General features: G+C 38.9%; 8 protein-coding genes across 9 annotated transcripts; 5 read left to right on the top strand and 3 right to left on the bottom strand.

Annotated features, from left to right (window-relative positions):
* Positions 1 to 443: 443 nt before the first annotated feature.
* On the top strand, positions 444 to 4,386 carry LOC18029678. Its single transcript, XM_006413056.2, has 11 exons — positions 444 to 785; positions 1,215 to 1,336; positions 1,414 to 1,535; positions 1,949 to 2,012; positions 2,098 to 2,125; positions 2,262 to 2,473; positions 2,673 to 2,933; positions 3,168 to 3,266; positions 3,376 to 3,426; positions 3,678 to 3,765; positions 3,880 to 4,386. Exons 1-11 carry the CDS (start codon positions 620 to 622, stop codon positions 4,053 to 4,055), a joined length of 1,389 nt encoding a protein of 462 aa, XP_006413119.1. The 5' UTR covers positions 444 to 619; the 3' UTR covers positions 4,056 to 4,386.
* Positions 4,387 to 4,442: 56 nt separating this feature from the next.
* LOC18029679 lies at positions 4,443 to 6,606 on the top strand. Its single transcript, XM_006413057.2, has 6 exons — positions 4,443 to 4,681; positions 4,794 to 4,921; positions 5,035 to 5,204; positions 5,525 to 5,602; positions 5,801 to 5,945; positions 6,084 to 6,606. The coding sequence occupies exons 1-6, from the start codon at positions 4,567 to 4,569 to the stop codon at positions 6,495 to 6,497; spliced, it is 1,050 nt and encodes a 349-aa protein (XP_006413120.1). The 5' UTR covers positions 4,443 to 4,566; the 3' UTR covers positions 6,498 to 6,606.
* Positions 6,607 to 6,688: 82 nt separating this feature from the next.
* On the bottom strand, positions 6,689 to 12,946 carry LOC18029680 (aconitate hydratase 2, mitochondrial). Its single transcript, XM_006413058.2, has 20 exons — positions 12,428 to 12,946; positions 11,642 to 11,746; positions 11,383 to 11,543; positions 11,200 to 11,292; positions 10,880 to 11,065; positions 10,547 to 10,708; positions 10,282 to 10,426; positions 10,044 to 10,186; positions 9,725 to 9,781; positions 9,564 to 9,643; positions 9,412 to 9,487; positions 9,120 to 9,308; positions 8,963 to 9,030; positions 8,770 to 8,888; positions 8,449 to 8,570; positions 8,113 to 8,211; positions 7,547 to 8,026; positions 7,351 to 7,449; positions 7,021 to 7,263; positions 6,689 to 6,928 (listed from the first exon to the last, which is right to left on the bottom strand). The coding sequence occupies exons 1-20, from the start codon at positions 12,729 to 12,731 to the stop codon at positions 6,860 to 6,862; spliced, it is 3,000 nt and encodes a 999-aa protein (XP_006413121.1). The 5' UTR covers positions 12,732 to 12,946; the 3' UTR covers positions 6,689 to 6,859.
* Positions 12,947 to 13,352: 406 nt separating this feature from the next.
* Positions 13,353 to 16,085, bottom strand: LOC18029681. The gene is made up of 9 exons (XM_006413059.2): positions 15,848 to 16,085; positions 15,465 to 15,521; positions 15,321 to 15,373; positions 15,175 to 15,226; positions 14,836 to 14,901; positions 14,687 to 14,746; positions 14,118 to 14,160; positions 13,923 to 13,973; positions 13,353 to 13,763 (listed from the first exon to the last, which is right to left on the bottom strand). Exons 1-9 carry the CDS (start codon positions 15,957 to 15,959, stop codon positions 13,700 to 13,702), a joined length of 558 nt encoding a protein of 185 aa, XP_006413122.2. The 5' UTR covers positions 15,960 to 16,085; the 3' UTR covers positions 13,353 to 13,699.
* Positions 16,086 to 17,800: 1,715 nt separating this feature from the next.
* On the top strand, positions 17,801 to 18,630 carry LOC18029682. 2 transcript variants are annotated; one of them, XM_006413060.2, is made up of 2 exons: positions 17,801 to 17,948; positions 18,060 to 18,630. In XM_006413060.2, the coding sequence occupies exon 2, from the start codon at positions 18,078 to 18,080 to the stop codon at positions 18,504 to 18,506; it is 429 nt and encodes a 142-aa protein (XP_006413123.2). In that variant the 5' UTR covers positions 17,801 to 17,948; positions 18,060 to 18,077; the 3' UTR covers positions 18,507 to 18,630. The 2 variants fall into 2 exon arrangements, with proteins under 2 accessions (XP_006413123.2, XP_024005599.1); XM_024149831.1 differs by having other exon boundaries at positions 17,826 to 17,943.
* Positions 18,631 to 19,502: 872 nt separating this feature from the next.
* On the top strand, positions 19,503 to 22,782 carry LOC18029683 (probable beta-1,3-galactosyltransferase 4). The gene is made up of 11 exons (XM_006413061.2): positions 19,503 to 19,973; positions 20,405 to 20,495; positions 20,579 to 20,643; positions 20,746 to 20,957; positions 21,028 to 21,091; positions 21,168 to 21,240; positions 21,363 to 21,483; positions 21,580 to 21,667; positions 21,756 to 21,881; positions 21,983 to 22,089; positions 22,172 to 22,782. The coding sequence occupies exons 1-11, from the start codon at positions 19,858 to 19,860 to the stop codon at positions 22,318 to 22,320; spliced, it is 1,212 nt and encodes a 403-aa protein (XP_006413124.1). The 5' UTR covers positions 19,503 to 19,857; the 3' UTR covers positions 22,321 to 22,782.
* Positions 22,783 to 23,035: 253 nt separating this feature from the next.
* On the bottom strand, positions 23,036 to 24,835 carry LOC18029684 (transcription factor MYB97). The gene is made up of 3 exons (XM_006413062.2): positions 24,267 to 24,835; positions 23,447 to 24,092; positions 23,036 to 23,350 (listed from the first exon to the last, which is right to left on the bottom strand). Exons 1-3 carry the CDS (start codon positions 24,582 to 24,584, stop codon positions 23,094 to 23,096), a joined length of 1,221 nt encoding a protein of 406 aa, XP_006413125.1. The 5' UTR covers positions 24,585 to 24,835; the 3' UTR covers positions 23,036 to 23,093.
* A 260-nt stretch (positions 24,836 to 25,095) lies between these two features.
* Positions 25,096 to 27,334, top strand: LOC18029685 (dihydrolipoyllysine-residue succinyltransferase component of 2-oxoglutarate dehydrogenase complex 2, mitochondrial). Its single transcript, XM_024149495.1, is given in 10 exon segments — positions 25,096 to 25,236; positions 25,333 to 25,411; positions 25,532 to 25,587; positions 25,694 to 25,738; positions 25,843 to 26,103; positions 26,237 to 26,331; positions 26,457 to 26,547; positions 26,633 to 26,743; positions 26,850 to 27,044; positions 27,128 to 27,334. Coding segments are annotated over 9 exon segments (1,092 nt in total). The 5' UTR covers positions 25,096 to 25,236; positions 25,333 to 25,365; the 3' UTR covers positions 27,320 to 27,334.
* The last annotated feature ends 362 nt before the right edge of the window (positions 27,335 to 27,696 follow it).

A 27,696-nucleotide genomic window follows, 5' to 3' on the forward strand; every position in this document is an offset into this window, starting at 1 on the left:
TGCAACAAATATTGATACTTGATATAACAAAATACAAAACAGACAAAACATAAAGGAGTGAGGTCAAACAAAGGTCACTAGATATACCATTCAATCATACAGAGATTGGTGAAAGCATATAGATGAGGGATTTCAATTGAAGAAAGGTTTTCCAAAATCACATTCATTAGATATCTGAGTAGGCTCTCCAACCCTTCTTCCAACGGCAGATGAACACAGAATCGATAAGAGAACTAAACGTCCACAATACATAGCCACGGACTATCTCATCTAGGATATGTTGGTTTAGCCAGTTAAGGCATAGCAGAGTTCAGAGCAGAAAATTTAACTAGAGTAGACGTATATACATACAAGTGGGCCGGGACTATTAAGGGCCCATGGATCTTCTGAAAAAGAATAAAAATGAGGGAAAAGGAAAGAGTCGCTTTACTGGTTCCCTCGTGTATCTCTCTAGATCTATATTCTTTCTTCTTCTCTTCCACCTTCTTTTCTAGTACGACGATTATGTATATAAATTAGCTTCGAATAGACCGTGATAGATAGATAGAAGCTTCTAGAGATTTTCAATATTTTTCATAGAGAGAATCAAACTTGAATTGTCCAAGGTCAAACCAAAAGGATGGGATACGCAAGGAAAATGGAAGACGACGACTCTTCATCATCACTGAACGAAGCGCTTTTAGTAGCAACTGTGTGCATAATCGGATTGCAGGTTCATGTTCACGTCAACGATGGTTCGGTGTTCTCTGGGATATTCTACACAGCCTCCCTCGAGAACGGCTTTGGTACGTTTCATTTTTCGTTAAATTGATTGATTTTCGTCGATCAATATCTTTGGATTGATTTTGAATTTGTTTTTGAGTGATTTGGTTTTCGAGCTTCTCTCTCGTAATTGGATTTAATGTGTTAGAGTAGAGATCTGAATGGGATCTTCTGGTATTGAATCCAGTATCCTATCAATTTGTCAATTTGTTTGTCAATCATCACTTGAATGTTTGTGATGCGAATTTTAATGCAATTAGATGGGAGAGGCAAATAGAAGGCGACAATGAGATTTCATGTGTTTATTAGACAGTTCAAGCAGTCTACAATAATGGAGTTAGGCTTGTCCAGATGATTCAAGAACAACTACTCTTTTGCTATGGTTTCTTATCATGCCTGTCTATTTCCTGATGTGATTTATGAGATGTGTTGTTTTTTTTTGTTTTGTCTAGCCATCGTTTTGAAGAATGCAAAAATTACGAAGAAGGGGAAAAGTAAAGCGAATGTAGCAAGCGGGAGTGTGGTCGAGACGCTTGTTATTCTGTCTTCCAATATTGTTCAAATGGTTGCAGAGGTTTGTCCTTTTGTCCTTTGTTATCTTTCTTTTCTTAGAGCTTTATTTATGACAGTCTATGTGCCATGCTTTGATAGGGAGTCTCGCTTCCATCAAATGTTACAGGCAATAAAGAGGGTGAATATGTTGGATCAGCCACAGAAGTTTTACCTTCTGAACCTCGTCTGTGTGCTGAAGGCAAGGGCAACTATCACAGGAGGTAAATTTCTATTTGCTTTAAGTTCATGTTAAAACAGAAAGTAATGGTGAAGAGATTATGGTTGAATCACCACTCTCTGCACTTTAACTCGCTAAAAACTTTGTTATTGACACTTTAGCTTTGATTCAAGATGATAATTGCGATAATCTCTAAAACTGTCGAAAACAGTAATTCTTCAGTACGTACTATTTAACTGAAAATTGAAGTAAAGGTCGCTTGAAAACCTCGACTTCCGTCTCAATATTGGCATTCTGTAACAGTTTTTCCACTTCATGCCAGTCTTAGCAATCTAGTTTAGCAGCTGCATCAAACATATCAGTGCTGGCACAGTCACTTTCTATCTTGGACACACCAATGTCTAAACTTTTCCTAATTTTTTGTTTTTTTGGATTCTTGTATGCTCTTGTTGACAGACAGGCAGGAGCCAAGATTTTGAAGCGTAGTGGACAAATTCCTGACGTTCACCAGGAGGATAATGTCAGTAGTCTTGCACAAAGATAGTTCATTTGTTCGATACTGTTATTACTTAGCAGCTGCTTAGTTATTCGCTTTCATATTGCAGGTTGATATTCAAAGCTCAAGTTCTAGCTGTAAGTTCTTTGTCCCCGAAATTGTTTTCATCTTTGTTACAGCTGTGGCAGATATGTTACTGCTTCTTTTTGACGGTAAAATGTTCATGACATGCTTATCTTCAAATTTTGTTTATGTGGAATAATGACCATCCAGTGGATAGCATGTCCGAACGAGTTAAACCAATAGAAGAAGATAAGTTAATGCTGGAACCTCTTAGCAACGGTTTTCACGATGCTGCTGAAAGGCCCTCTTCAACTGGCAATTTATCGTCAAGTACAACTGCTGATGAAACCTCAGAATTGTGTCAGGATTTAGTGGCATCTTCAAATGCATCAGTACCCATCCAGGCCGTTAAAAAGTCTAAGGTGATTCCTAAATACATTTATGCTAGATTTAGTGCACGGGTCATAAAGATTTGTTATCCATTCCTTTTATCTTAGAATACACTCAGACTAGCGTTTTCATTGGACACGCTGGTATGTTCTCAAACTAATCTGAGGTTCATTTTACTTTCTCTGTTACTCGATTACCAAGTTTCTATTTCTAAAACTTATCCACATACAGGAGTTCAAGCTGAATCCCGAAGCAAAGATTTTTTCTCCATCTTATACAAAACGTCTTTCACCGTCCCCTGCTAGTATGCCTGGTGTTGGAAATATTGCATATATACCAAGCAACACTCCCATGCCACCAGTTCCTGAAGCTCTTTACCCAGAAGTTGGAAACAACGCTTATATCCCTCAAGCATCTCCACCCTCCAAGTTTGTGCCATTTGGTAACTTGACTGCTGGAAATGCTGTCAGTGGATTTCACTATCCTCAACACGTAAGTATTATATTTCCAGTATTGTATTTGCCTCCCTTACTCTCTTCAGGCATGCTATAAATTATTAGTTGAGAATAGATCACTCCTTTCAGCACTAAGCGCCTGTATGGTTAACACATGTCATTTTATAAGACCAGGTCAAAGTTACTTTGAATTGATATGACTTTAGCTTTATAACTTGAAAATTGTTCCATCAATGAATCATACTTCCACCGGCTTCCCTCTTTTCTGCAGATGATTGGGCCTACCGTTAACAGGGCACAGCCGCAGAGATTCACCTCTCAGTACCAATCTGTTCAAGCGTCACCGATGTTTGTAACTCCAAATCCTCAGGTTGTATTTCATGGATGATTGCTAAAAACGTATTTATTGTAATGAATTACTCTGTAATGAGCTTCACTTGGTGTATATGTTTCTAAAGAATCTTTCTAATGTACTCCAGGTGGCGGTCACGAGATCGGGGCAGCTTGTATATATCCAACCAGTTTCTCAGGTTAGAACTTGGTCCTTGATTGATTGTTTGTATTTTGAAATATAAGCAATTTGGTGAACTTTAATGATGTTAGGTTGATTAATCTGTGACATATCGCATCAAATGTTAGACAAATATATGTCCTGTATCGCTGAGTGAAAGAGGAAAATAGTATTACCCAGTCATTGGTTTACAGTTTGGTCGAAATTCTCCTTTTATTCATATCTTTATATAGTCATTTCCAGTAACCACCATTCTTCTTCTTTTTTCAGGATCTGGTTCAAGGAACACCGCCTCTTCCACCTATGCTCTCCCGTCCTCTACCAACCGCACAACATGTCCAATACCTGAAACATCAAGGTAAACATTTGAGTCTCTCTAACTAAATAAAGAAGCATCGATGTTTTTTTCCCTTTTGGACCAAACCAAAAAATGTTGGTCCTAACTAGAATGAACACCCATTTTGTAAAGCAGGTGTTGTTGCAGCTGGCCAGCCGCTGCAGCTATGTGTTTCTCAGCCGTTCACGGCGGGTGGACTGCAACCTTACAGCGTTCCCACCCAATTTCCGGTCATGCAGACTCCTTTTCCCGCGAATCAGCAAATGCCAATCGCAGTTCCCAATGGTTTCTTTGGCACAAAGTTTCCATAAATAGAGTGTCCTTGTTTTGGTTTCATACCTTTATTCTTTGCGTCTCCAAAACCTAATAAGGGTTTTTATAAGAAGCCATTCTGGTTTGGTTTATTTTTTCATTTTTCCTTTCGATTTTGGGTTTTTTGTTCGGTTTTTGGCATTATATTGGTTTTGATTCATTGGTTTATCGAGTTGAATTATGGAGAAACTATTATAGACTGTGAAAGCATTATGATTCTTTTGGTTGACATAAACATAAGTTGGGAAACTTATTATAGATCCATATTGGTCATCAGTGATCTTAATAATGTAACAAGACTCAGTTCAGATGGGTCAAATTATATACATTAAAGGCCCATAATCGTATAAACAAATATTTGCCGGCAAAATGACCTTTATGTTGTATTCTGTAATCGTTTTTTATTCTTCGGCTGCCCTGACCGCCTGACCGGAGATTCTTATAATCCGCCGTCCACAAATTTTCCTCCATTCAAATTTCCGGCGATCAGAAATTTCGCGGTGGATTTTGATGGAAATTCGCAATTCAGAACGAAAGCTACCAATTTCCCTCGAGAACCTCGACTTGAATACAAATCGTGGACCAAAGAAGAAGATTCCTATTTCAGCTTATCTATCTTCCTCAGGTAAGCCTCGCTTTCGACAATCTGTTTATGCGACTCTCCGTAGTCTTGTATGCTCGGTGAGGTTTAGGAGTTGGATTCTGACGTGTGTCTCCTGGTTCTGCTTCAACGACAGGAATTTCTGCATTCAAATCAGGACCACCATCTCTTGTCAGCTTATGTCTTGGGGTTGTTGGGAGGCATTTGGAGGAAATCATTCCTTGTTTAGCTGATATCTCTGTCATATTTCCTGCCGATATCAAGGTTAGTTAGTGTTTTGATCCTTCAAGCTTTATTGGCTATGCCCTTTTAGGTCTTTTTAGCCGGTTTGGTAATGTATACACTTGCTAAATCGAAGGCGTATTCATGTGTCACAGATGTCTATTGCAGCCATTGCTAAAAGAAGAAAGCTACTGGATGATGATTTGATTATCTCTTTGGCTGACAGTTCCTGGGAGATTCTAGACGTTAGCGGTTCTGATGTTTCGAATTCTGGCTTGGCTAAAGTGGCGGAAATTTGCAAATCTCTTCGAGCTGTTGACATTAGGTATTATAGTTGCTTACTAAGAAATAAGTAGACCTATGAGTCTGTTTCCTGATATCTCTGCTCGTACCTCACGTCATGGTTTCTTAATTGTTTTTTAGGCTCTGATATCTTTCATCTGTCCTATGACCGAATTTTCTGTACAATTTTGTTCCTTTGAGATGGGAAGAACAAATGTACCAAACCTAATCCTGATTGTGTTGAGTTTCAGTGAATTTTTGTATGGTCTTGCTGGTACTTTAGCAAGGAGCTTCTGTATGTTGGATAAGTGGTGTTTTTTTTTGCACTGGAGTATCATATAGTTGCATTGATTTGTTATGCAGCCGGTGCAACAAAATCACATCCATGGGCGTCTCAGAGCTTGTACAACACTGTCGATCGTTGGAGACTCTTAGATGCGGGTAAAACAAATTCTTCCCTCCAGCAAAGTGCAGGAAACTAGCCTCTAATGTGTTGTTGTTGGGGTAGCTTGTCTGTTTATTTGTCAATTAAGTGATTTTATGGGTAAAGTGAGATAGAATTGAACCCATAGTGTGTGGGTGTGACTAGGGCTAACAAACTTCATAAAACAGGCAATGAGGATAAAATTAATATTGCAGAGGATGCCCAAGCAGCGAGTCCACGGCACGCAGATCTTTGAGTATGTTTAAGCCAAACCTGAGTAATGTTGAAGGAGAAACATGGGAAGAACTAGACACTACCGAGATTGGTCATGGTGGTCAATCATTGCGTTGGCTTGTTTGGGTACGTATTGTCCCTTTGATTAATAAGCTACCAGTCAATCAGAAGACTTTACTTTCTAGTCTCTAGCCATTCAGTGCTCGTTTTCTTTGGTGCAAGAGTTTCATCACACTTTGTAGATTTAATTTGCTGTTGCTGCAGCCCCGAATTGATAAGGCTTCATTGGAGATGCTATCCATGGAGTGCCCAAGAATAGTGGTAAATCCCAAGCCCTCACTTCTCACTTACAGTCTAAACGAGGCTCCTCGAGAAGCATTACCAGATGTTGCATTGGATGAGCCATTTGTGAAAGACATTGATCCTGAAACGTGGGTTGTTAGAGGATTTGTGCAGAATCCGACATCCGCCTCATTATCCTTGAACTCCAATGAGCTGCCAATAGCAGAGAAGTTCAGACTAGCGTTTGCAGAGAGAGATGCACGATTGGCTCCTAAACGAGCAAAGAATGCAAGGCAACATCAACGTCGTGCTGAGAGAAATTGGATGATGTCAAGTGACGAAGCCAAAGCAATGGTTTTTGCATCAAAGGCCACCAGATCTTTGCACAAGAGTTAGTTTACTGAGGAATGAGAATTCTTTGCACAAGATCAGTGGATGTTCCAAGCATGCATGTCTCTTCTCTACTGTTGTTATGTAAAATTAGTTCACATCGTTTTGTGGGAAGCAAAAAGTGAATAGAGAGTGGCTGCTTTGTATCTGTTTATTGACTCTAATTTGCAGATGTTTTGTTAATGCTACAATTAAAGTGGTACAAAACGAATTGATAGATATATAAAAATGAGCTGCGTCTCTTGGCATTTTCTTATAAACAACTCTTTGCTGAAAAAGGAGGTTACAGATGCTCACAAAACTTGCTTTATTTGAAACTATGGAAACTTTTAAAGGAGGAAGAAGACAAAAAGCGAGAAACAATTTGATCACTTGGTGCTCAAACTCCGGATGACGTAGGGAAGAATACCGCCGTGGTCATAATATGCCAGTTCCACCTGCGCACGTTCCAGCAAAACCAAGTCTCAGACGAATTGAAAGTTTGATTCTTAGAGATCGAGATTTTAAATTTGTTAGCTACATAGTTTACCTCTGTATCAAACCGTAAAGTGCAGACAAAGGATTTGCCAGTGTCAGTGGTTACAGTGACGTCTTGACCGGGTCTAATGTCACTGACTTTGGTAGGAAGGTGGACTGTATAGCGTTCATGACCAGTAAGTCCAAGGGTATCTGCGTCCTCCCCGGCCTTGAAACACAGAGGAATGATCCCCATGCCAGCCAAGTTGCTGCGGTGGATTCTCTCAAAGCTCTTGGCAATTACAGCTTTCACTCCCTAATTTGTGGTTACCTCAGTTACAATACAGGGTTTCACATGATATAATCATAAATCTGATGACCGTTGTAATTATTGTGAACTTACCAAAAGCAAGGGACCCTTTGCAGCCCAATCCCGAGAGCTACCACTTCCATATTCAGCACCAGCCAGGATGACCGTATCCTGTCCAGCGGTCTTGTATCTCTGAAAGTAAAGCGTTTGAGTGAACGGTTAAGCACTAAATGAAGGATATAGTTGAACATTTAAGGACTAACTGACGCTGTGTGATGATTCTACTTACACTTGCTGCGTCAAAAACACTAAGTTTCTCCCCAGTCGGAATGTGAACAGTCTTCGGACCAACTTCTCCGTCCACGAGCTTGTTAACTATACGGATGTTGGCAAAGGTACCACGAGCCATCACCTCATCGTTGCCCCTTCGACTTCCATATGAGTTGAAGTCCTCTTGGCTCACACCATGGTCTATGAGAAACTTTGCAGCAGGACTATCTTTTTGAATATTCCCCGCTGGAGAGATGTGGTCTGTTGTTATGCTATCTCCAAAGTTCAGTAAGCAGTAAGCATCTTTCACCTCACGTGGGCCAGGTGGATTTGCGGTCATATTCTTGAAGTACGGAGGTTCATGGATATACGTGGAGTTGGAATCCCAAGAATATAATGTCGAACTCGGTGCAGAAAGCTCATTCCACAGGGGATTTCCCTCTGTTATTGTCTTGTACGTGCTCTTGAACATGTTTGATAATACGCTACTTTGAACAACCTTATGCAGAAAGTTAACAAGGAACGTTAAAAGGGTCAGAGACATAACTGTAAATGACTCATCCTCTTAGCATATGGTCAATGTACCTGAGCAATCTCCTCATTGCTTGGCCATATGTCCCTCAAGTACACACTTTTTCCATCTCTTCCGGTTCCTATCGGTTCTTTCTCAAAGTCAATGTCAACCTGTGGTTAAAGGAGTTTATGTTAATAAAACAACCCTCGGATAACTAAAGAAGGCAGATAGCAGTCAGTGAGGCTAGTTAGCGAATCTAAATCACTTAAGTATATAAATTTTCAATGTAGCGATATGATCCATGCCATCCAAATTAAGTATATCCAAAACACATAAACACAAACATCTACGTTTGGCACAACAGAGATCCCACAGGTCATTGATTGAAAAGATGAAAAAGTACTAACCGTTCCAGCAAGAGCATAAGCAACAACTAGTGGCGGTGAAGCAAGATAATTTGCTCTTGTTAGTGGATGAACACGGCCTTCAAAGTTTCGGTTCCCAGAAAGCACAGAAGCCACTACAACATCTGTGACAGGAAGCAGGGAAAAGGCAAGCAAAGGTGAGGTTCAAAGCGCACTTATTGATCTATGGGAAAACACAATTTGTTGAGGAAAACACAATATGGCTGAAGGAGATTCCAGAGACGAGGGAATACAGTGCAAACTCTTAAATAAAATGCTGGTGGCAATTTCAAAGAAAGTTCATGAACAAAAGAACACTGTTACCATTATTTTTAATAGCAGATTCAACCGACTTTTTAAGGTTGCCAGAGTTCCCGATGCATGTTGTGCAACCATAGCCGACAATTTGAAATCCTTGCTTGTCCAAGTACTCTTGAAGCCCACTGCAGAGAAGGTAAAAGTTGAGTTAAGATCGGATGAAGTATCTAGATGGGAAATATAATTGGCTCCAACAGACCTTTGATCCAAATATTTGGTGACAACCCCAGAACCTGGAGCAAGACTTGTCTTAACCCATGGCTTTACCTGAATTAAAATATCGGTGACAGTCATTATAGAATTTATACAGCAGGTGGCCTCAGGGCTAAACTAGGGAAGGAAAGATGGAAACTTACCATTAGACCAAGATCATAAGCTTTTTTAGCAACAAGTGCAGCCCCAAGCATGACACTAGGGTTTGATGTGTTTGTACAGCTCGTAATTGCCGCAATCACAACACTACCATTTTTGAGCTCAGCAGGTATTTTTTCTTCGAACAAGAACTTAACAGTATCCTCTTGTTTTTCCTTTGGTATTGCAAAACCCTTTAGGAAAAAGATACAATGTCTTACAGGCTATCCAAATGAAAAGAAATAAACTTCCTAGGTCCTTAAAGGTTGAATTTTCAAACCACAAGTTGCATCTCACCTTGAATCCAACAGGATTGTCAAGGCATGCATGCCAGTCAGCCTTCATATCTTTCAGAAGCACTCGGTCGTGAGGCCTGTTTTACAGAAAGTATAAGAAATGGGAAACCATGATTTTCCAAAAAAATTATGATTTATAGAAGTGAAAGTAACCTTTTAGGCCCAGAAATACAAGGTTCAACATGTCCCAGATCCAACTGCAGATAAGATGTATAAGCTCTTTCTTGCTGGGGCTGAAAGATAAACCATTTGGGTTTGAGAATCTTTCATGATAGAAAAAATACTACCATAAACTGATCCAAGAATGTCCATACCTCATTGTAGTCCACAAACATGTTGTTTGCACGCAAGTAAGATTCTATCATTGCCACCTAAATAACCACCAACTTGTTGATCAAGTGAGCCTCATAAATCATAAAAAGGAACATAATAAAGCATGCTGAAAAACAAAGCCACTTGAGTAAAAAGGAACTACTAAAAACATTTTGTTAGAATGTTTAGGAAATTAGAGTATTGCAACCAGGGTAAGCATCAGCACACAAACCACAAGAAAGCAGATCTTCAAACTTAAATCATATCTTCTTCATGATGATTCAATTTTACCCAAACGAAAAAAAAAGTGAGAACACTCACAGTTTCATCGCTTCTTCCTGTCAACTTAAGGTACTCCAAGGTAACATGGTCCACTGGGAAGAAACCCATAGTTGCTCCATACTCGGGAGACATATTTGCAATCGTGGCTCTATCAGCCAATGACAGTTCACTCATTCCCTCACCTTCATATGGAGACAACGACGATAGCATAAGTTTTCTGAACAAGAAATTATCCACAACTGAACGAAAGTCATAGTTAGGCATCCATGAATCTCACCATAAAATTCAACAAACTTGCTGACAACGCCATGCTTCCTTAATATTTGAGTCACCGTGAGAACCAAGTCAGTGGCAGTAACCCCTTCCTTCAACTTTCCATCCAACTTAAATCCAACCACACCAGGTAATACCATGCTCATGGGCTATAAAATTTTTGAAGAACCAAATCAACGGCAGAAAAAATTTGTCATATGCATGTAACCAAAACAAGACACGCCAATAATAAACTGTGAATGTACAAGTACAGAGCAAACGGAGCTCACCTGTCCAAGCATTGCTGCCTCTGCCTCGATTCCTCCAACACCCCACCCAGCGACTCCTAGTCCATCAATCATAGTGGTGTGAGAATCGGTGCCAACAACGCTATCAGGGTAGAGGAATCCATTGGAGTTGAAAACAACACGTCCAAGGTATTCGAGGTTGACCTGCAGTCAGGAGTAGTATAAAAAGGAAACATCACAAGAGAAATAGTAGTTTAACAGGCTAATAATATAGTCATATTTATGTTCCAGTAAAACTGTTGATATTTGCAACAAGGAAAACGGACCATCACACGATATACATTCCTTGATTTGAATTACAGTAGCATCTTGTACCTGATGAACAATCCCAGATCCAGGAGGAACCACCAGCATATTGTCGAAGGCTGATGAACCCCACTTAAGGAAGGCAAATCTTTCTTTGTTCCTCTTGAATTCAAGCTCCTCATTTATCCGCCGGGCCTTATCTGTCCCCGCTGCGTCAACTTGGACTGAGTGATCAATGACAAGATCAACAGGAACCTGTATACAGATATGTGCAGGAAATTGTGGGACCAGTTCGCAAATGAGCAAAGTGTTCTCTTTCATAATAATAACATACGAGCAACAGCTACTTCAACATATCATAACCGAAAGGCATAAGAGAGTTAACTAACCAATGGATTAATCTTGTTAGGATCACTACCAAGATTCTTCATTGCGTCTCTCATAGAAGCAAGATCAACTAGAGCTGGCACTCCAGTAAAGTCCTGGGAAAGAAAAGCAAAAGACACTGTCAAGTAGGTAAAGCAAGAATACAAGTTAGCATTTAGACTAAAGTGAAATACTAAGCTAGACACCTGTAAAATAACACGGGCTGGCTTGAATGCAATTTCAACTTGTTTAGTGGATGTATTCTCCCAGTCAATGATCTTCTCAACGTCATCCTTTGTGACTTGATAGTTGTCACAATTACGAATTGCCGACTCCAATAGTATCCTAACAGAGTATGGCAATCTATCTGCAATATTCCAATTAAAAAGTGTTACCTTCATTAGAATCCATTACAACGGAACAGATAGAGGACATTACAGCAAAGCAGTTTTCGAGGAACCATACCGATTCTTGGATCGTTCAAAGCAGGTAAGGAGTAGTACTTTCCATACTCTCCACCATCAGGCTTAGGAAGACTTGTCAAAATATCCTTGTATGCATGTTCAGAAGCTGTGTTTTCGAAATCAAAACTATTAGAAATGTATAAACACACGTCAAATAACCCAGGCCATACAACATGCATGAGTTTGCTTTTCCATGATCTAAATAAAACCCTTTTTATAAATAACAAAGCTGCATCTAGTAGAATACTCTCTCTGTTTCAGAATAGACGATGTTTTAGAAATTTCCCTCTTATTAAGAAACAATAAATATGTGTTGCTTTTAGTTAGTTTTTTGTCTTTTCACTTTCTAAAATTTGTTTTTCACACACTTATTAAATGCTCTATAATCATTATGAATGAACTTTAGCTCCATCACTTGATACTATTGGTTTGTTTACAAATAAAAATTTATTACTTCAAAATAATTAAATAAAATATGTTATTAAATCATTCTTGTAAAGTGTAATAGCATTAAATATTTCCAAAACATCATCTATTTTGGAACCAAAAAAAATCCTAAAACATTATCTATTCTGGAGGGAGTAGATAAAGAACAAAAACTTGCAAGAGCAAATCAAATGTGCCTCTAGTTTTTGCATCAGAATTCAGAACATTTCATCAAACCGCTCAGAATTCAGAAAATTCGAAGACATTTGAAGGGGTGATTCTCGAGTTCAACTGATTTAGCCGAAATCGAGCTAAGCAAGCACGGAATCTTGTAATACAAGTTAAGAGGAAACAGGCATACCCATGGTAGCGTATTTCCGCTCAAATCTCTCCATCACCGGAGCAGAGTTCCTAGTTTGAGCACGAAGGCTAGCAGGCGATCGCCAGTTCCCACCATAGCTCCACCTCGTAGAGGCAGAGCCCACTCGAAACGAGCGGAGAGCCGACGAGAAGCTCTTAGATCGGTTCGTCTGATTGAGAACCGACGCGGAAGGAGCCGAAGCCGGAGCTGCAGGAGTCGAGGCGATCTTCGAGAGGGAAGAAGAAGAAAGCCTCGTGAGCGAAGCGGAGGCAGAACGAACGCCGGAAGTGGCGCGTCGATACATGGCGGAAAATCAAAACAGTTTGGAGAGATTGGGAAAAAAACTCGCCAGAGGAAGAAGGATCAATTGAAACCCCACGAAAATGGGACCTTTATTGGAAGAGATCGTGGAAAGAACGAAGGAGGTCGAGCGAGAGAGAGAGAGATTGATTTCGTCAAGCTTCTGAAATTGCCGATTAAGAATTAACAGAACCTCTAAGAGACAGACACTCACTAATTATACAATGCCAAGGCCAAAGAACGGCTACGATTCTTCTTTAGTCGTTGACTAATAAACTAATAAAAATATTTGTTCTTGCATATTATAGAAAGAGTTACGATTAATTTAAAAGCTCAGAGCTAAAGACCAACGTGGGAACATTCGAATAATTGGCTTTTCGTCGAAAGATGGGAATATTTATTTTCCCAGAATTTTTCCCGCAAAAGAAAAGAAAATAACTTTGTTTTCGAACTTTGCATTATATAAAGTCATAACTGGTAAATAATTGTATTTTATTACACTTTTTTAAGGTATTACCACGTTATTTGATTGGCTCGTTTCTGGCACAAGCCAAGTAGGATTCATATTTCTCCTCTGAATAGTAAAAGTATATCATACTACTTATTTTTCTTCTATCCTATGACATGAAACCATTCAACCATGATGTTACTCAAGAAATAAATCGTTTCAATCCTAATAAATAAAAGTCAACGAGGAAAAACTTAGGGTAGGTAGGCTCTTCTTAAGCTATGAAAGACAAAGCAATTCAAGTCTCCAGCACAATACCAAGAGACAAAACCCCCCAAAGAGGAAAAAATTTATAAGTTGGCTTCTCATTTTGACTCTTCTTAGTCCTCAATGACAACGCGAAAGGCCACAAATTTAGGGTCCTGAAAAGCTCTCTCGTCTCTGATTCATCTGTAAGACTCGAAAACTATTCGGTTTCTGTAGACTACATCAAACAAATAATTGGACGCACACATGAGATGTGTTTAGGATGGTGGCTGCCATGTCCCGGGCCTAAATGATGATCCAGACCCCGATGGCTCTGTTGTCCTGTATTATCATCATCACCACCATTAGTTTGGATTTTATCATACCATTTTCATAGAGAACAGATTCAGATTACTAGCGGTTGGTAACAATCAGAAAGAACGTTTCACGTTTCATATCCGTGAGTTTAAGATTAAAAAGGTTAAAACCAGCTACACTTACTTTGGTTCAGGTGGTTCTGCAGTTACTACCTCGGGTTCATGTTCCTTGGTCCTGTAAAAGCAATGTGGAGTACATTTTGGTTATGGTGGTCTTGTGAAAGATGCTGTGTTTTGCATTCGGCAAAAGATATAGTGTAATAAGATTTAACACAAGATATGATTGGTGCGGAGATAAATATGAATCATGATGATTCACCTTGATTTATCTGCTTCTTCACTAGCTTCCCCTGGTTTATCACCTTAACGCGTTGACAAAAGAAAAAGACTAACACTGTCAGTCTTACTTCCATGAAACAATTATCTCATTTATGGTTGTGAGAAAACTAGCTACTGTAGTAACCTCATCACTTAAATCAACAAATGGCATAAAGGATATGTAATGGTGAATGTGAGCAGTTCTTATTGCCTTCTAAGCAACCGTAATCAAAATGGCATACATTGAAGATTTTACTATCAGAACTTCATCACAATCACTTACTTCACAAGGCAAATTCCCAAGATGTTTCTGGTTCAATTTCACAAAACTACTATAACCATCAGTGCAACAGCCACACAAAATGCTGAACAAAACATCAACAAGTTCCCTCAGAAGCATTTCGTATCACACAAATGGACACCATTCCAAAGACAGATACAACAAAGGGTAAATGCATAGCCATAACAATATTTAGTAATTTTACAATGAAATTTCAGAAAGGAGAACACTAAAGACTTCATCACTCTATGGTGACTCCCTTAGTCAATTGATACAGGGAAAATGTATACCTTTTGAATCCGCTGGAAAGTGGCGAACAAAGCTTGTCAAATCCGGACCCTCAACTTTACCTTCATACAAAGACAGCAAACATTGAGCGTCCAATTCATAGATGTAAAAACAATTCGAACAAATTTTTGAGGCACTAAATGTTAAGTACCGATGCTCATGATTTTGCGACCAGTGCCTTCTCTGGCTTTCTTCTCCTCCTCTTCTTTCTTGAGAACTTGACAATGAATTAAAGACAAAAGAAAAGAAAAAATAAACATTTGCGTAGAACTTGAAGCGGCATTAACAAGAATTTCCTGACTTGCTAATACACAGAGACGCAAAAATAACAAATTTGTTGATTCAGAACGTCTAGATTCTAAAATTCAAGTCGTCAAAGTCATAAAACTGTTTGCAGCAAGGATCAACGGAGGTGAGGAAACATATGTTGTGACATTTAATAGGATAAATAAGTTCTACAAAAAATGTATTAACAATCTGGAACACCTACGAGCAACATTAAGCTTCACACGCTCACGCCTTGCTTCAAGTTCAGCCATTTCCTGGACCAGTAAAAAACATTAACATCAAAGGCCAGACACTAAATCCATATAACCAATGCCAAATCTGACCAGAAATAGTTCTGGTTTATCTTACCTCAGGGGTAGGAGCCCTTTTTCGCTGCCCATTCAGCCAACATATCCATTCAACTACAACATTGATCAAACAATCCCAAGAGAAATGACTATAAATGAAACCATGAAACAAGCCGATTAAAAAAAGCTTTTAAAGAAGAGTTACCAGGAATAGAGGTTGGGTCCTCTTCTCGTCTAAAGACAACCCATCTTTTCTCTTTCGCTGGAAAGTAGAAAGAGAAGCAAGTCAGAACATCTTACTACTGCACAAATGGATTTTACAAGAGTTATACAATAAAACAAAAGAAGCCTTTTGAAACAGAATCTAATTTCATCCCACGAACCAAAACAATTTCTAATTTCATTTACACACAACAGGCAAAGACAGCTGATTCATCTAATAGAACGGACAAAAAAACAAAGAAATTCAGCAATTTTCACAAAAGACCAGAAATTTGTACGTCTTTGATCTCATATAAATGACAGAACTCCGACGAAACAATAACAAAAAGTGAATTTGAGGTAAGAGGTGCGAAGAACAATACTTGCCCAGTCCGTCAATCTCCTCGACTCTGGAAAAGTACTTGTTACCAGTCTTGTCAACTCCGATGAAACTCTTGCTACTGAAAAATCCGGCAACTCTCGCCCATAGCCTCGACATAGCTTCTCCCGCCGATTTCTTCTTTGTATGATCCAAAAAAACTAAAGACAACACGTCCAAAATTGTTCCCCGATCGAGTCTGCTCCGTCTGGATCAAAAAATCCGAATTCGGATTCTGGATCCGGATCCACGATCCACCCCTGTTTCGTTACATGGTTTGGGAGAAATGATCCGGCCCGGTTACGGATATGTAATGAAAAAGATCCGAAACTATGAATCAGAGGGTCTCGGTTTTTTTTTTTTTTTTTCCCATAGGGTCTCGGTTTAGAGTCGAGAATTTGATTAAATGAATCAGGGATGGAAGACCGGTTCAAGTTTCGTTAATAGTATTGAAGTGCATGTATTGAATAATTTTTAAACAAGGACTCTTTTATAAAAAGAGAGGGGAAAAAAAAACAGATTTGATAGCCATAACTCATAAGCATAGTTTACCAAAAAAAAAAAACTCATAAGCATATAATCATTACTTAAAAAAAAAAAAAAAACAGAAATGGCCTTCAAAATATTTAAAAAACCTTGGTGATACAAATATTTTGCTTAGCTTGTTTATTGACATGTATATGTTTTTGTATTTTGGTGATTCTCAACGCATCTTCTTACTCATCAGTGCCGATTCTTAGACGAATCACATGAGAGCTTGTCGATTTTGATTTTGGACCACAAAAATTGTATAGTTGATTATTTTTAAAGGCCGTCATATACAAACCCTCGCTTTCGCAAATCATGGCTAAAATTGATTAGGTCAGCTTAGATAAGTTAAAAAATTTGAAGTGAGTGATATTGTTTTTTCTTTGTAAGTATAAGAGTACAACAAAGTTCGATGAATGACGGCTACGCAAAGGGCCCAAGCGCTCGTCATCTATTGAAGAATCTTCCTTTCAAGCTAAAACGTTTTGTTTCTAAAGCAAAGCACATAATTTTTAAAAAAAACTTTTTATACTCTTTCACGCCTAGATTAACTGCAATTGCAATTATGATATGCACATGAATTAGCCGCCATGGACATTTTTTCCTCTGTTTCTCTAAGAGACTTCATGTAATTTTTAATTTAAGTATTCTATCCAGGTTAATTTTGAGATCTTTAAGTGTCTTGTACATGTATAAATGTATGGCTACATTAAAACTAAGCTTTGGTCGCATTACCAACTGAGGAATATGCATGCATGGCAGTGGCGGAGCTACTTGTAAGGTGGGGTGATCAATTGACCCAAGTCAAATTACAAAATTTAAAACTTAAGCTTACTAATACATGTTATTTCTGAAAGAATTTGTTGAAAATTATTTGATTGACCCCCGTAATTTCATGTTGGATGCCTTACTTGACCTCGATTAAAAAAATTTCTGGCTCTGCATGGTCGGTAGGTATCACTAAAAACGCTGATGTCTTGTAGCTTTGTCTTGTCAACAAAAAAGAACACTAATACTAAGTCAGCAAATGGGACCTTTGTCAAGCCAAACGCTCCAAATTATCGCGAGCTTTTAGGGGGATGAATCTGTGAGAATTTTTTGTCTTACTTAAGAGCAAAAGGTGGGATATCGACATTAATAAACAACATATTGCATGTGTGGTACCCATTTTATAATAAAAAACTTGTAGCCTACAAGTTGTAGAGGGTGAATTCAAATCATGATTGAATTACTTTCCGTGATGAAAGAAACTAAAGGGAAAATTGGCTACATATGCTTTAGTGTATGAGTGTAGTGTACTTTGTTTGACCGTTAAACTCATAACAAACCAAATATTAATGATCGTAAATAATGTGCGGACGTATATTGAATATAGATTCCCACGTCTTTGAAACATATCTATAAAGACAAAACAAGAACCAATCTATGTATTTGTTCTTCAATCCCACACCTCTTGTGTCACTTTCTTCCTCTCTCTTCTCAAACTCTGAACTATTTTGCATCTCTTGACACAGTTTCCACTCTATAAATCTCATTATATTATTATATTCTATAAGCTTGCTTCAATAAATCAAACGTAAGGTACAATATAGATTCTTACATCAATCTTGTCTCTTTTGCGATTTTGTGGCTACTACCTAAGAGTTTTTGTCCAGTTGAAGATCTTTCTTGGCCGTCTTTTATGTTTTGCAGAAGCAGCTGGTGATTAGCATGGAGAGGAAACATGATGTATGGAGTTCTTTGAGAGACGGAGATTTTCAAGAAGATGATGTGTGGGATGTTCTTGATGGATATCATTCATCGTTCATGATTAGTAACCATGCCAGTAAAACTTCTTTCTCAAACCAAACTTTACTTCAAAGCGAACCTAGAATGATTCCTGAGAGGCAGAGCATAGAAGGAATGGCACCTATGAGACAACACTCGGCTCCTGTCAATGTCCCTGATTGGTCAATGGTTCACAAAAAGAAAGCTGATGATGATGATGATGATGAGAATGTGTCACCGGAAGAATATTTTATGCGGCGGAGTCGATCATCGTCCTCGTCGGTTATGGAAGGAGTTGGAAGGAAATTGAAAGGAAGAGATTTGAGCAAAGTTAGGAATGCAGTATTGAAGCAAACTGGATTTCTTGAGTAGACCATGATATATTGTATTATTGTATAAATGTTTAGATATGTATGAACCGAATATGTCTAGATAATTTACATTGTTATTAGGAAAAAAATCTTTTATGAAACAAAAAATTGTTAGGTGATTCATTTAAAAAATTCTAGTTTGCTAAAATGTATACAAATTAAATAGGTGATTTCATTTGGCATAATAATACAAATGTCTATTATTGTTGAAAACGGTTGATTTAAGCTTTTTAAAGAGTTCACCTAAAGGTAGGTTACTAAAAAGACTTTCAAGTAAAGATTGTATGAGCTTAAGATTCATTGAATTACACGATTCGAACCATCGATGACAACGAAAACTAAGGCTCTTTCTTTTTTTCTTTTTTTTTTTAAGTAGAAGTGAGTTGTAAGGGGAAATCCTTGATTGAGGATCATGTGCTGCACACGTGGTCAATGTTGATTCCTTTTGTCGTAATTCTTAGACAGCTTGGGAACATGTGAATGGGGAAATTCATTATCGTTCTTTTTTTTTTTCTGGTTAAGAGTTAAGACATTATTGGGAATTCCTTTTTATAACTAGTATAACTTCTACAGAAAACACACATTTATGTATAACATATTGGCTTAGGATACTAATGAAATATTGACAGTGATGAGTTTTGATGTAGAAAAACTTCATATTGCCAAAGTTGCTATTTTTACTTACCTGGTTACTTTCTTTTAAAATCAGAAAGAACAAGAATCACCTAACTATTTGACCAAAAACAAAAAGAACCACCTAATTTATTTCCTGAAAAGCTAATTAAATCGAGTTGAGTAATTAAATTGTGTTGTTTATTGTTTAGAGTTTTGACTAGTTCGTTGGTCAATTCATTCGGAGTGGTCCTGTCGGTAGCTGCAGGTTTAATTAGTTTTTTTTTTCCTAATCCAATCTCATTGATATTATTACTGTAAAGTGAAAACTTAACTAATAAAGCGAATAATATTAGTAATTAAACTAGGCACAAAATCGGCACTACTAGATTCCATTCATCTTCCTCCAGCTTCGAATTCCACGCACAATTGCACAAAGCAAGAACAAAAGCCACGGCTTCTCTTGTCGTTTTCTCCTACATTCGTCTTTTCAAAAGATCAATCTAAAATTTCACAATCTAAACTTTCTCTGTTTATAGTTTCGTTTCCGAGGAGAAAAGGCTCGATCTATTGGATCTGAAAACTGGAGATTTGAGGTTGACTCTGTTGACTCGGGCCGAGTCGTGCGTGAGATGAATGTCTCATGTTTCGTAGCTCATTGAGAGTCTTTCTGGTTTTTTTTGTTTGCTTAGGATTCGTTAGATTCTTGTAGTTTTGCTTTAGAGCACGCACACACAAAAATGTCGAAGCATCACAGAGGATTAGAGCTCTCTGCTTCAAAGAGTTTTGTCTCCAAGAAATGGACTTTCTTTCTCTGTATCGGATTCTTCTGCGCAGGAATTCTCTTCTCCGATAGGTAACAAAACCAATGCTCTGTAATTAACTCACAAATTCCTGTCACTCTTCTGTGTCGACTTTTCCGGTAAAGTTTGCAAATTTCTTTTGGGGCTGTCGGTGGATAAAATTCATTAATTTCCTCACACCCAGATTTGTAAATCCAACAAAATTAAGTTTTGGATTATCTGGTTAAGTTTTCGTTTTTGGATGACAAAGATTGCAATGAGTGTAATCTCATTCTTTATCTTCTCTTTTGGTAAAGTTGTATTTCTTCATAAATTAAAATAAGAAAAGACTTTTAGGTACCTAGAGATGCATTTATCGACAAAAGTATAGTCTCTCTATAGACAAAATGATTGAGATCCATTTGTAGTTCATGGAAGATCCAAAATCAAGCATTGTCCAGATGAGCTCCTAGTTGTGCCCTAATCTGATTGTGTATGTTAATAGAATGTGGCCAGAGCCTGAAGCCAATGTCGTATCAAGGGAAGCTTCAGATGAAGGGCTGCGATTAGTGTCAGACGACTGTGATTCTTCAAAAGTAAGTTTTCTAATTTAGGTGAAATGAACTCTAGAGGAATTCTTGATTCCGAGTTGTTCATAGCATTCTTCATGTTTTATCAGAAGGGTTTGAAGCATGAATCAAAAGATATCCTTGGAGAAGTTTACAAGAGTCCAGATGCAATTCAGTAAGTGAAAAAAAGGATATGAAATGAAACTTCAGTTCTTTTTCTATTTTGATCGCGGTTTTGCAGTAAACGTATTGGTTTTGCTTAAATGGTGTTATGCAGAAGACTCGACAAAACGATTTCAAATCTGGAAACAGAATTGGCGGCTGCAAGAGCCGCGCAAGAATCCATCATGAATGGTTCACCTGTTTCTGATGACTTTAAGCTCCCTGAAACTGTCACCAAAAGAAAGTATCTGATGGTTGTTGGAGTAAATACTGCGTTTAGCAGCAGAAAGCGCAGGGATTCAGTCCGTGCTACTTGGATGCCTCCCGGTATGTTGATCTAAGAAGCGATTTCAGCCTTGGCTATATTGTTAGGGGACTAAACATAAGTCTTCTTTAGGTGCGGAGAGAAAGAAGCTCGAGGAAGAGAAAGGGATCGTCATGCGATTTGTAATAGGCCATAGGTAAAACTTGAACCATAGAGTGGCACAAATCTTTATTTGAGAGAGTGATTTACGATTGAGTGTTCTTCCTGTGCAGTGCTACTCCGGGTGGAATTCTTGATAGAGCGATTCAGGCTGAAGAAAGTAAACATGGAGACTTCTTGAGGCTGGTAAGAGTTTTTCTTGTCATGTTTTCTTATGGAATTCTACTTAATGTGGAGAGCTTCACGGCAGTCATATATTTCCTACATCCCGGCTTTCTGTTTTATAAATCTTAAGTTTGATTGAGCAGGATCACGTTGAAGGTTATCTCGAGCTGTCAGCAAAGACTAAATCTTACTTTACCACGGCTTTCCAATTGTGGGATGCAGACTTCTACGTGAAAGTCGATGATGATGTGCATGTAAACATAGGTGAAAATTAACCCTTTTACTTCATCTGAATTGTTATGTTCCTTATTATCTCAAAGTTTGCGCCTTTGCTCACTTCTGTTACGGATATTTTTGCAGCCACACTCGGAGCAGAATTATCAAGATACCGGATGAAGCCCCGAGTCTACATTGGTTGCATGAAATCTGGACCCGTTCTTGCTCAGAAGTAAGTTTTTTTTCACCTTCAAGAGACCACTTCTCTCATTTTCAATGTTTGTCTTACTTTCATTTCTCTCTGAAATTTCCTTTGTTAGAGGAGTGAGATATCATGAACCCGAGTACTGGAAATTTGGGGAAGAGGGTAACAAATACTTCCGCCATGCCACGGGTCAGCTCTATGCAATTTCCAGGGAATTGGCGTCCTATATATCGATAAACCAGTGAGTTCCTCCCCACAGCATTGACAAATCCAAAAACTTATCTGCTTTATGCTTGATTATACGTTGATTGCGTGTTAACTAAGGACAAATTGTGTGTATAGAAACGTACTTCACAAGTACGTGAATGAGGATGTCTCTTTAGGATCATGGTTTCTTGGATTGGATGTGGAGCATGTAGATGACCGTAGGCTATGTTGTGGTACAACAGGTAAAAAAATCAACTTGTCATGTATCTATTTCCAAGTGTGGAACTTTGACCAATTCCAATGTTGCTCAATGGAAAACTGCAGATTGTGAGTGGAAGGCACAGGCGGGCAACATCTGTGTTGCCTCGTTCGATTGGAGCTGCAGTGGGATTTGTAGATCAGCGGATCGGATGAAGGATGTTCATCGGAGGTGTGGAGAAGGCCCAAAGGCTCTCTTGGCTGCATCTTTCTGAACAAAGTAACGGAAGAAACACAATAAGAAAGAAGAATACAGAGACAAATCCGCTCAACACGTTGTAGTATAGACACACATTCAGAACTGCTCCACACTCTCTCTATATATGTATGTATGTATCTTGTGAACTGAGATGAGAAGGGTGCTTTTTGCCCTCCTTTCTTGTTTCTTTATGATTTTTTTTTTAGTTCTCTGAAGGTCTGGAGTTCTTTGCACACAGAAATGCAGATTTTAGCTGCAAAAGGCAGACTCCATGAGCACACCTTCAGAGTCATTTGTTTGAGGCGCTCTGTGTTTGGTGCTTAAAACATTCAATTTTAGGCTTCTTCTTCATTTCTTTTTGGATTTTGCTTCTTTTTGTTCATTTCGTCTTTTGCTTGTAGTGACGCAATGTCTGTACTTGTGTGTGTCCTAAAGACACAAAACTATCTAATAAAGATTAAACAGTATGAGAAGAAAATCAGAAGCGTGGAAGAAAACTTTCCTTGGTTAAGAGGAATGTAAACCCAATGACTTCTGACAGGTTGCAGGTAGATCCCATTGACAAGAAGTGCGTACTTCAGCAAATGACCGTTGTGCTAAGTTAGGTAAATGTCGTAAATTTTGGAATAATTCATTAGCATGTAAGTGATGAACAAAGCAAGATCTCTATACTTGTTATTTCACAAACATACGGATCAAATAGCTTTAGCAACAACATATTTGACAGGGATTATAATTCAGGATCTTAATTGTACAATCAGGAACATGCTTTCACTAGTTACCCTTTCTCTAGCAGATCTCTGGCAAGTTGTCCCATGAGCAGGACACTCTGGGGTTCTTGTTAGTGTTGTTGTTGTTGTCCTCATCAGCTGGAAACAGCAAAGCAAACTGGTGACTGTCAAGGACGAGGTTTTCCTCTGTTGTTATCACAGAGGATTGCCCGTTTGAGATCTCACCGCTTTCGCTTCCCCAGTCAAGAAGTTTTGCTATGTCCTCATCTTGCATCGTGTTCATCTGGAGAGAATCTTCTTCCTTCGGTTTTAAACCTGTATTAATAGACAACACAAAACATTATTAAAATATTTTCACAGATGTGTACTAGGAGTTAAAGATTAAATCACTTTGAGGTGTGTGATTATTACCTTGCAGGGAACATTGACTGTTAGAAGAACCACAATGTCGGAAACTACCCGAAAAGAAGTTGTTGTTAGTGTCATTGTCCTCGGGGGTAGCCTCAAGATGTCTCCGCTTAGGAGCTCGATAGCTATCGGCTAAGGCCTCGGCCTCTTCCATCAAATCCTCCAAAAGCTGGCAGGTACTTATCTGCAAACCAGAGTCGAGATTGTGGTTGCCATTGTCTGAGAAGTTGCTTACTTGAGAGACTCCTAAAGAGGCAGAGTAGGGAATTTGGTTTGAAGGGAGCTCCGGTTTCACAGAGTAAACCGGATTGGTACACTGATAAGAGGAAGGAGGATATGAATTGGTGTGAAGAAAGGTCGGGGAAGAGACAAGGAAATTGGTTGGAGAAGAAGCATAAGAGGGCTTGGTAGAGAGGCAACTGAAAGCAGTTTCGTAACATCGCTTGGGACGCAGAGTAGGAGGTTGGAGAAGAGGTGGTGGGGGTTGAGGGAAGGCGAAGACAGGGAGATCGGAGGAGGGCGTGTAGGGCTGTTGATGATGGTAGTTTTGGGTAATATCTGGAGGGTAGAGAGGAAGGCCTTGGCGTTGGAATCGTTTCAACCTCGTGTTCCAGAAGTTCTTGATCTCGTTATCAGTTCTTCCCGGTAACTATTGAAAACAAACATAAGAACAGAGCATTAACAGTACACAACAACATGATGCAGAATTGTAACAAGACAAAGAGTAGATGAGATTAAAAGGGAAAAAATTTACTGACAGAAGATTGTTATCAGTTAAAAAGATGAGATTTTTTGAACAGGAGGAGGCTGATTGATATTTTACCTGAGCAGCCATGCGAGCCCATTTGTTGCCGAGCTGAGAATGGAGTTGGATGATGAGACGTTCCTCGTCGGCGGTGAAGGAGCCTTTCCTGAGATTAGGTCGGAGATGGTTAGCCCATCGGAGACGGCAGCTCTTGCCGCACCGAGCCAGCCAAGTCTTCTTCTGAACGGCGTTCCAGTTGCCTTCTCCGTATTCCCTCACGTAAGCCGCCAGTGTCTCGTCCTCCGCCGCCGTCCACGGCCCCTTTTTTAGAACCACCCCTCCCTCTCCTCCGTCTGGTACACCGTCATTGGGTGCTCCCCCGCCGTACAGGATCATAGCCCCCTCCTCTCTGCGTCCCCCTTGATCCGAAAATTCAGGGGACCAAAAATGTGATTTTTATGTAGTTTCTTTGATTTTGTTGTGATTGGTTGTTCGTTGGGATGTGGAGCCCAGTGATTTCTAGACGGTGATTGGTTGAACGTCGGGGGTTTTTGAAAAGGTAGGACCTACAAAACGATATTCAACCCCCGAGTTCTTCCCATAGTAGTTTTTTAACCTCTCTTCTCTGACAAATGACAAAGAGGAAAAAGGCCCCCAAACAAAAATTGAGAGAAAGAAAGAAATGGTAATTTACGAGGTAAAATTACAACTGAAAAACAAAAGAGCGGATATGATATAAATATTTCTATAAATAAAGGATGCCAGAGTTTGCTTATCTGTTGACAGACAACACAAAATCATTTGAAGGATCATCTTTTGACTTTACTTTTGTTTTGTATAAAACCAATTTATCAGATGTAATCTCAAGATCTTCTTTCAACTTTTTTCTTATCTGACTTTACCGGTTAGTTCTAGCTTCTTAATATTTATGCTCTTGTTTTTGTTTTTTTTTTCATCCCACTTTCAGAGAACTCGGGCTGCTCGAGTTTAGCAAGCTCAGTTTCCTCTACCATGCAAAGTTGGGTCAAGCCTTTTTCATCTAAAAGTGGTAATGATTCAGGGACCTATGATTGCTTAGAAGAAATTCAGGGTTTTCCATTCTGTTGGAGATTAATTCTGGTTTTGCAATCTGCTTTCTCTGTAGCTTGAATTGGATTTGTATGCTGTTGTGCCTCATATGGGGGAATCTATCACCGATGGCACCTTAGCTACCTTTCTCAAGAGTATGTTTCTCTTTTGCATTATCTTTCCTCGTTTTTTTATTCTTCCTGATGCGTGAATATATATATATATATATATATCTGAAAGTTCTTTTGTTGGCGCATTTGATGTTATCCTCTCAGAACCTGGTGAGAGTGTCGAGGCTGATGAGGCTATTGCACAAATTGAAACTGATAAGGTATCAGTTTTTATTTATTTTTTCTTTTTCGTTTGTCTAAAGACATTTGGAAGAGTTTGGGTTAAGTTTTCCAAATAGTATTATTTGATTCATCTTTCTGCATTAGGTGACGATAGATATTTCTAGCCCAGCAAGTGGCGTGATCCAAGAGGTAAATGTGTTTTGTTATTTGTGTTATTTTCTGTTCACTCGTTACTTGTTGTTATCTTTCTGGTTACATTGAGTAGACTTGTTTGGTTTGGTCTTCTACTTCAGTATTTAGTCAAGGAAGGAGATACTGTAGAACCAGGAACCAAGGTCGCTATAATTTCGAAGTCTGAGGGTGCTGCATCTCATATTGCCGCCTCTCAGAAGACACCTGATTCCAAGCCTCCTCCTCAAACTGATGATAAGCAGAAGCCCAAAGTGGAAAGTTCTCCTGTAGCAGAAAAACCCAAAGCACCATCCTCGCCACCACCACCACCTAAACAATCTGCTATAGAACCGTAGCTTCCTCCTAAGGAAAGAGAAAGACGGGTACGCAAAATGCTCTCATTTATTCTTACAGCTGCATGTATTGAACTCTTAAAATGACTGTGGTCAGATTTAAATATAATGTTCGGTTTGTTTGTTCACATGATTGGTGATATGACATCTAAGAACATTGCAGGTTCCGATGACAAGACTTCGGAAACGGGTTGCAACGAGGTTGAAAGACTCTCAAAATACTTTTGCATTGCTGACAACTTTTAACGAAGTTGATATGTGAGTAACAGCTAAAACCCCAAGTTGATATGTCTATATCAGTTATGTGAGTCCTCTTGGTGCACTGCATTTCACTAGCCAGTTTGATGTTTTTGGCTAATTATGGAGCTCTTTTCTTCGTGTAGGACTAATCTGATGAAGCTCCGATCCCAATACAAAGATGCATTTCATGAAAAACATGGAGTGAAGTTGGGGCTTATGTCTGGATTCATTAAAGTATGCAACATTCTACCTTTATTCTAGGTAACAGTAAACTGTCTGGTAATGTACATGTAGTAATATTCTTCGTTATCTGTCTCAGGCTGCTGTTAGCGCCCTCCAGCATCAACCAGTTGTAAATGCAGTTATCGACAGGGATGATATCATATACAGAGACTATGTTGATATCAGTATCGCTGTTGGTACCTCCAAGGTTAGTTCACATTCTCTAGCTCTCACTTGTTTGTGCACATGAGTTGCATCCTTATTGCGATCATGTATGTGAGGATGAAACTTTCTTCTTGTGGTCTCTTTCCCAGGGACTTGTAGTGCCAGTCATAAGAGATGCTGATAAAATGAACTTTGCGGAGATAGAGAAGACGATAAACAATCTTGCCAAGAAGGCAAATGAAGGAACCATATCAATAGACGAGATGGCTGGAGGATCATTCACCATTTCAAATGGTGGTGTCTATGGAAGTCTCATAAGCACTCCAATCATTAACCCTCCTCAGGTTTAAGTTCAATTCCTCTCTCACCGTCTCTCCATTAAATACAAGTTTTGTTTTACTCAAAAGGAAGGTGTGGTTATTTGCAGTCTGCTATACTCGGTATGCACTCGATTGTGTCACGTCCAATGGTGGTTGGAGGAAGCGTAGTGCCAAGACCAATGATGTACGTTGCACTCACGTATGATCATAGGCAGATTGATGGGAGAGAGGCTGTGTATTTCTTGCGCCGTGTCAAGGATGTTGTGGAGGATCCGCAAAGGCTTCTTCTGGACATATGAAAGAATCGGATTCAAGGAGTCAAAAAAAACAGTGTCTGGCTTTTTGCCAGTTATAGACCTGGAATGTCTTTCAAATTTCTTTACAGTTTCCGGAGAATTGCCGGGCGGGAGTATTTATGTTCTTACTTGTTAGTTGTTAGTTACACAGTGTGATAAATAAATATAGGATTCAATTTTGACTGAATAAAAGACTATTTTGAGGTTGGTTCTTCCACTTGAATGATTTTCCATGAATGTCTTCTGTTACTCAGGCCTCGTCAAGATCATCATAAAAACATCTAGACGAGAAAAAGTTCATCATTCTTGAAAGTTAAGTATTTTCTTATATTAATGAAGATGAAAATTTTTGAATGAGAGAATAAAGAAGTCAAAAAAAT

This window comes from Eutrema salsugineum, unplaced genomic scaffold (assembly GCF_000478725.1).
Source record: "Eutrema salsugineum unplaced genomic scaffold, Eutsalg1_0 scaffold_1, whole genome shotgun sequence".
Lineage (NCBI taxonomy): Eukaryota > Viridiplantae > Streptophyta > Magnoliopsida > Brassicales > Brassicaceae > Eutrema > Eutrema salsugineum.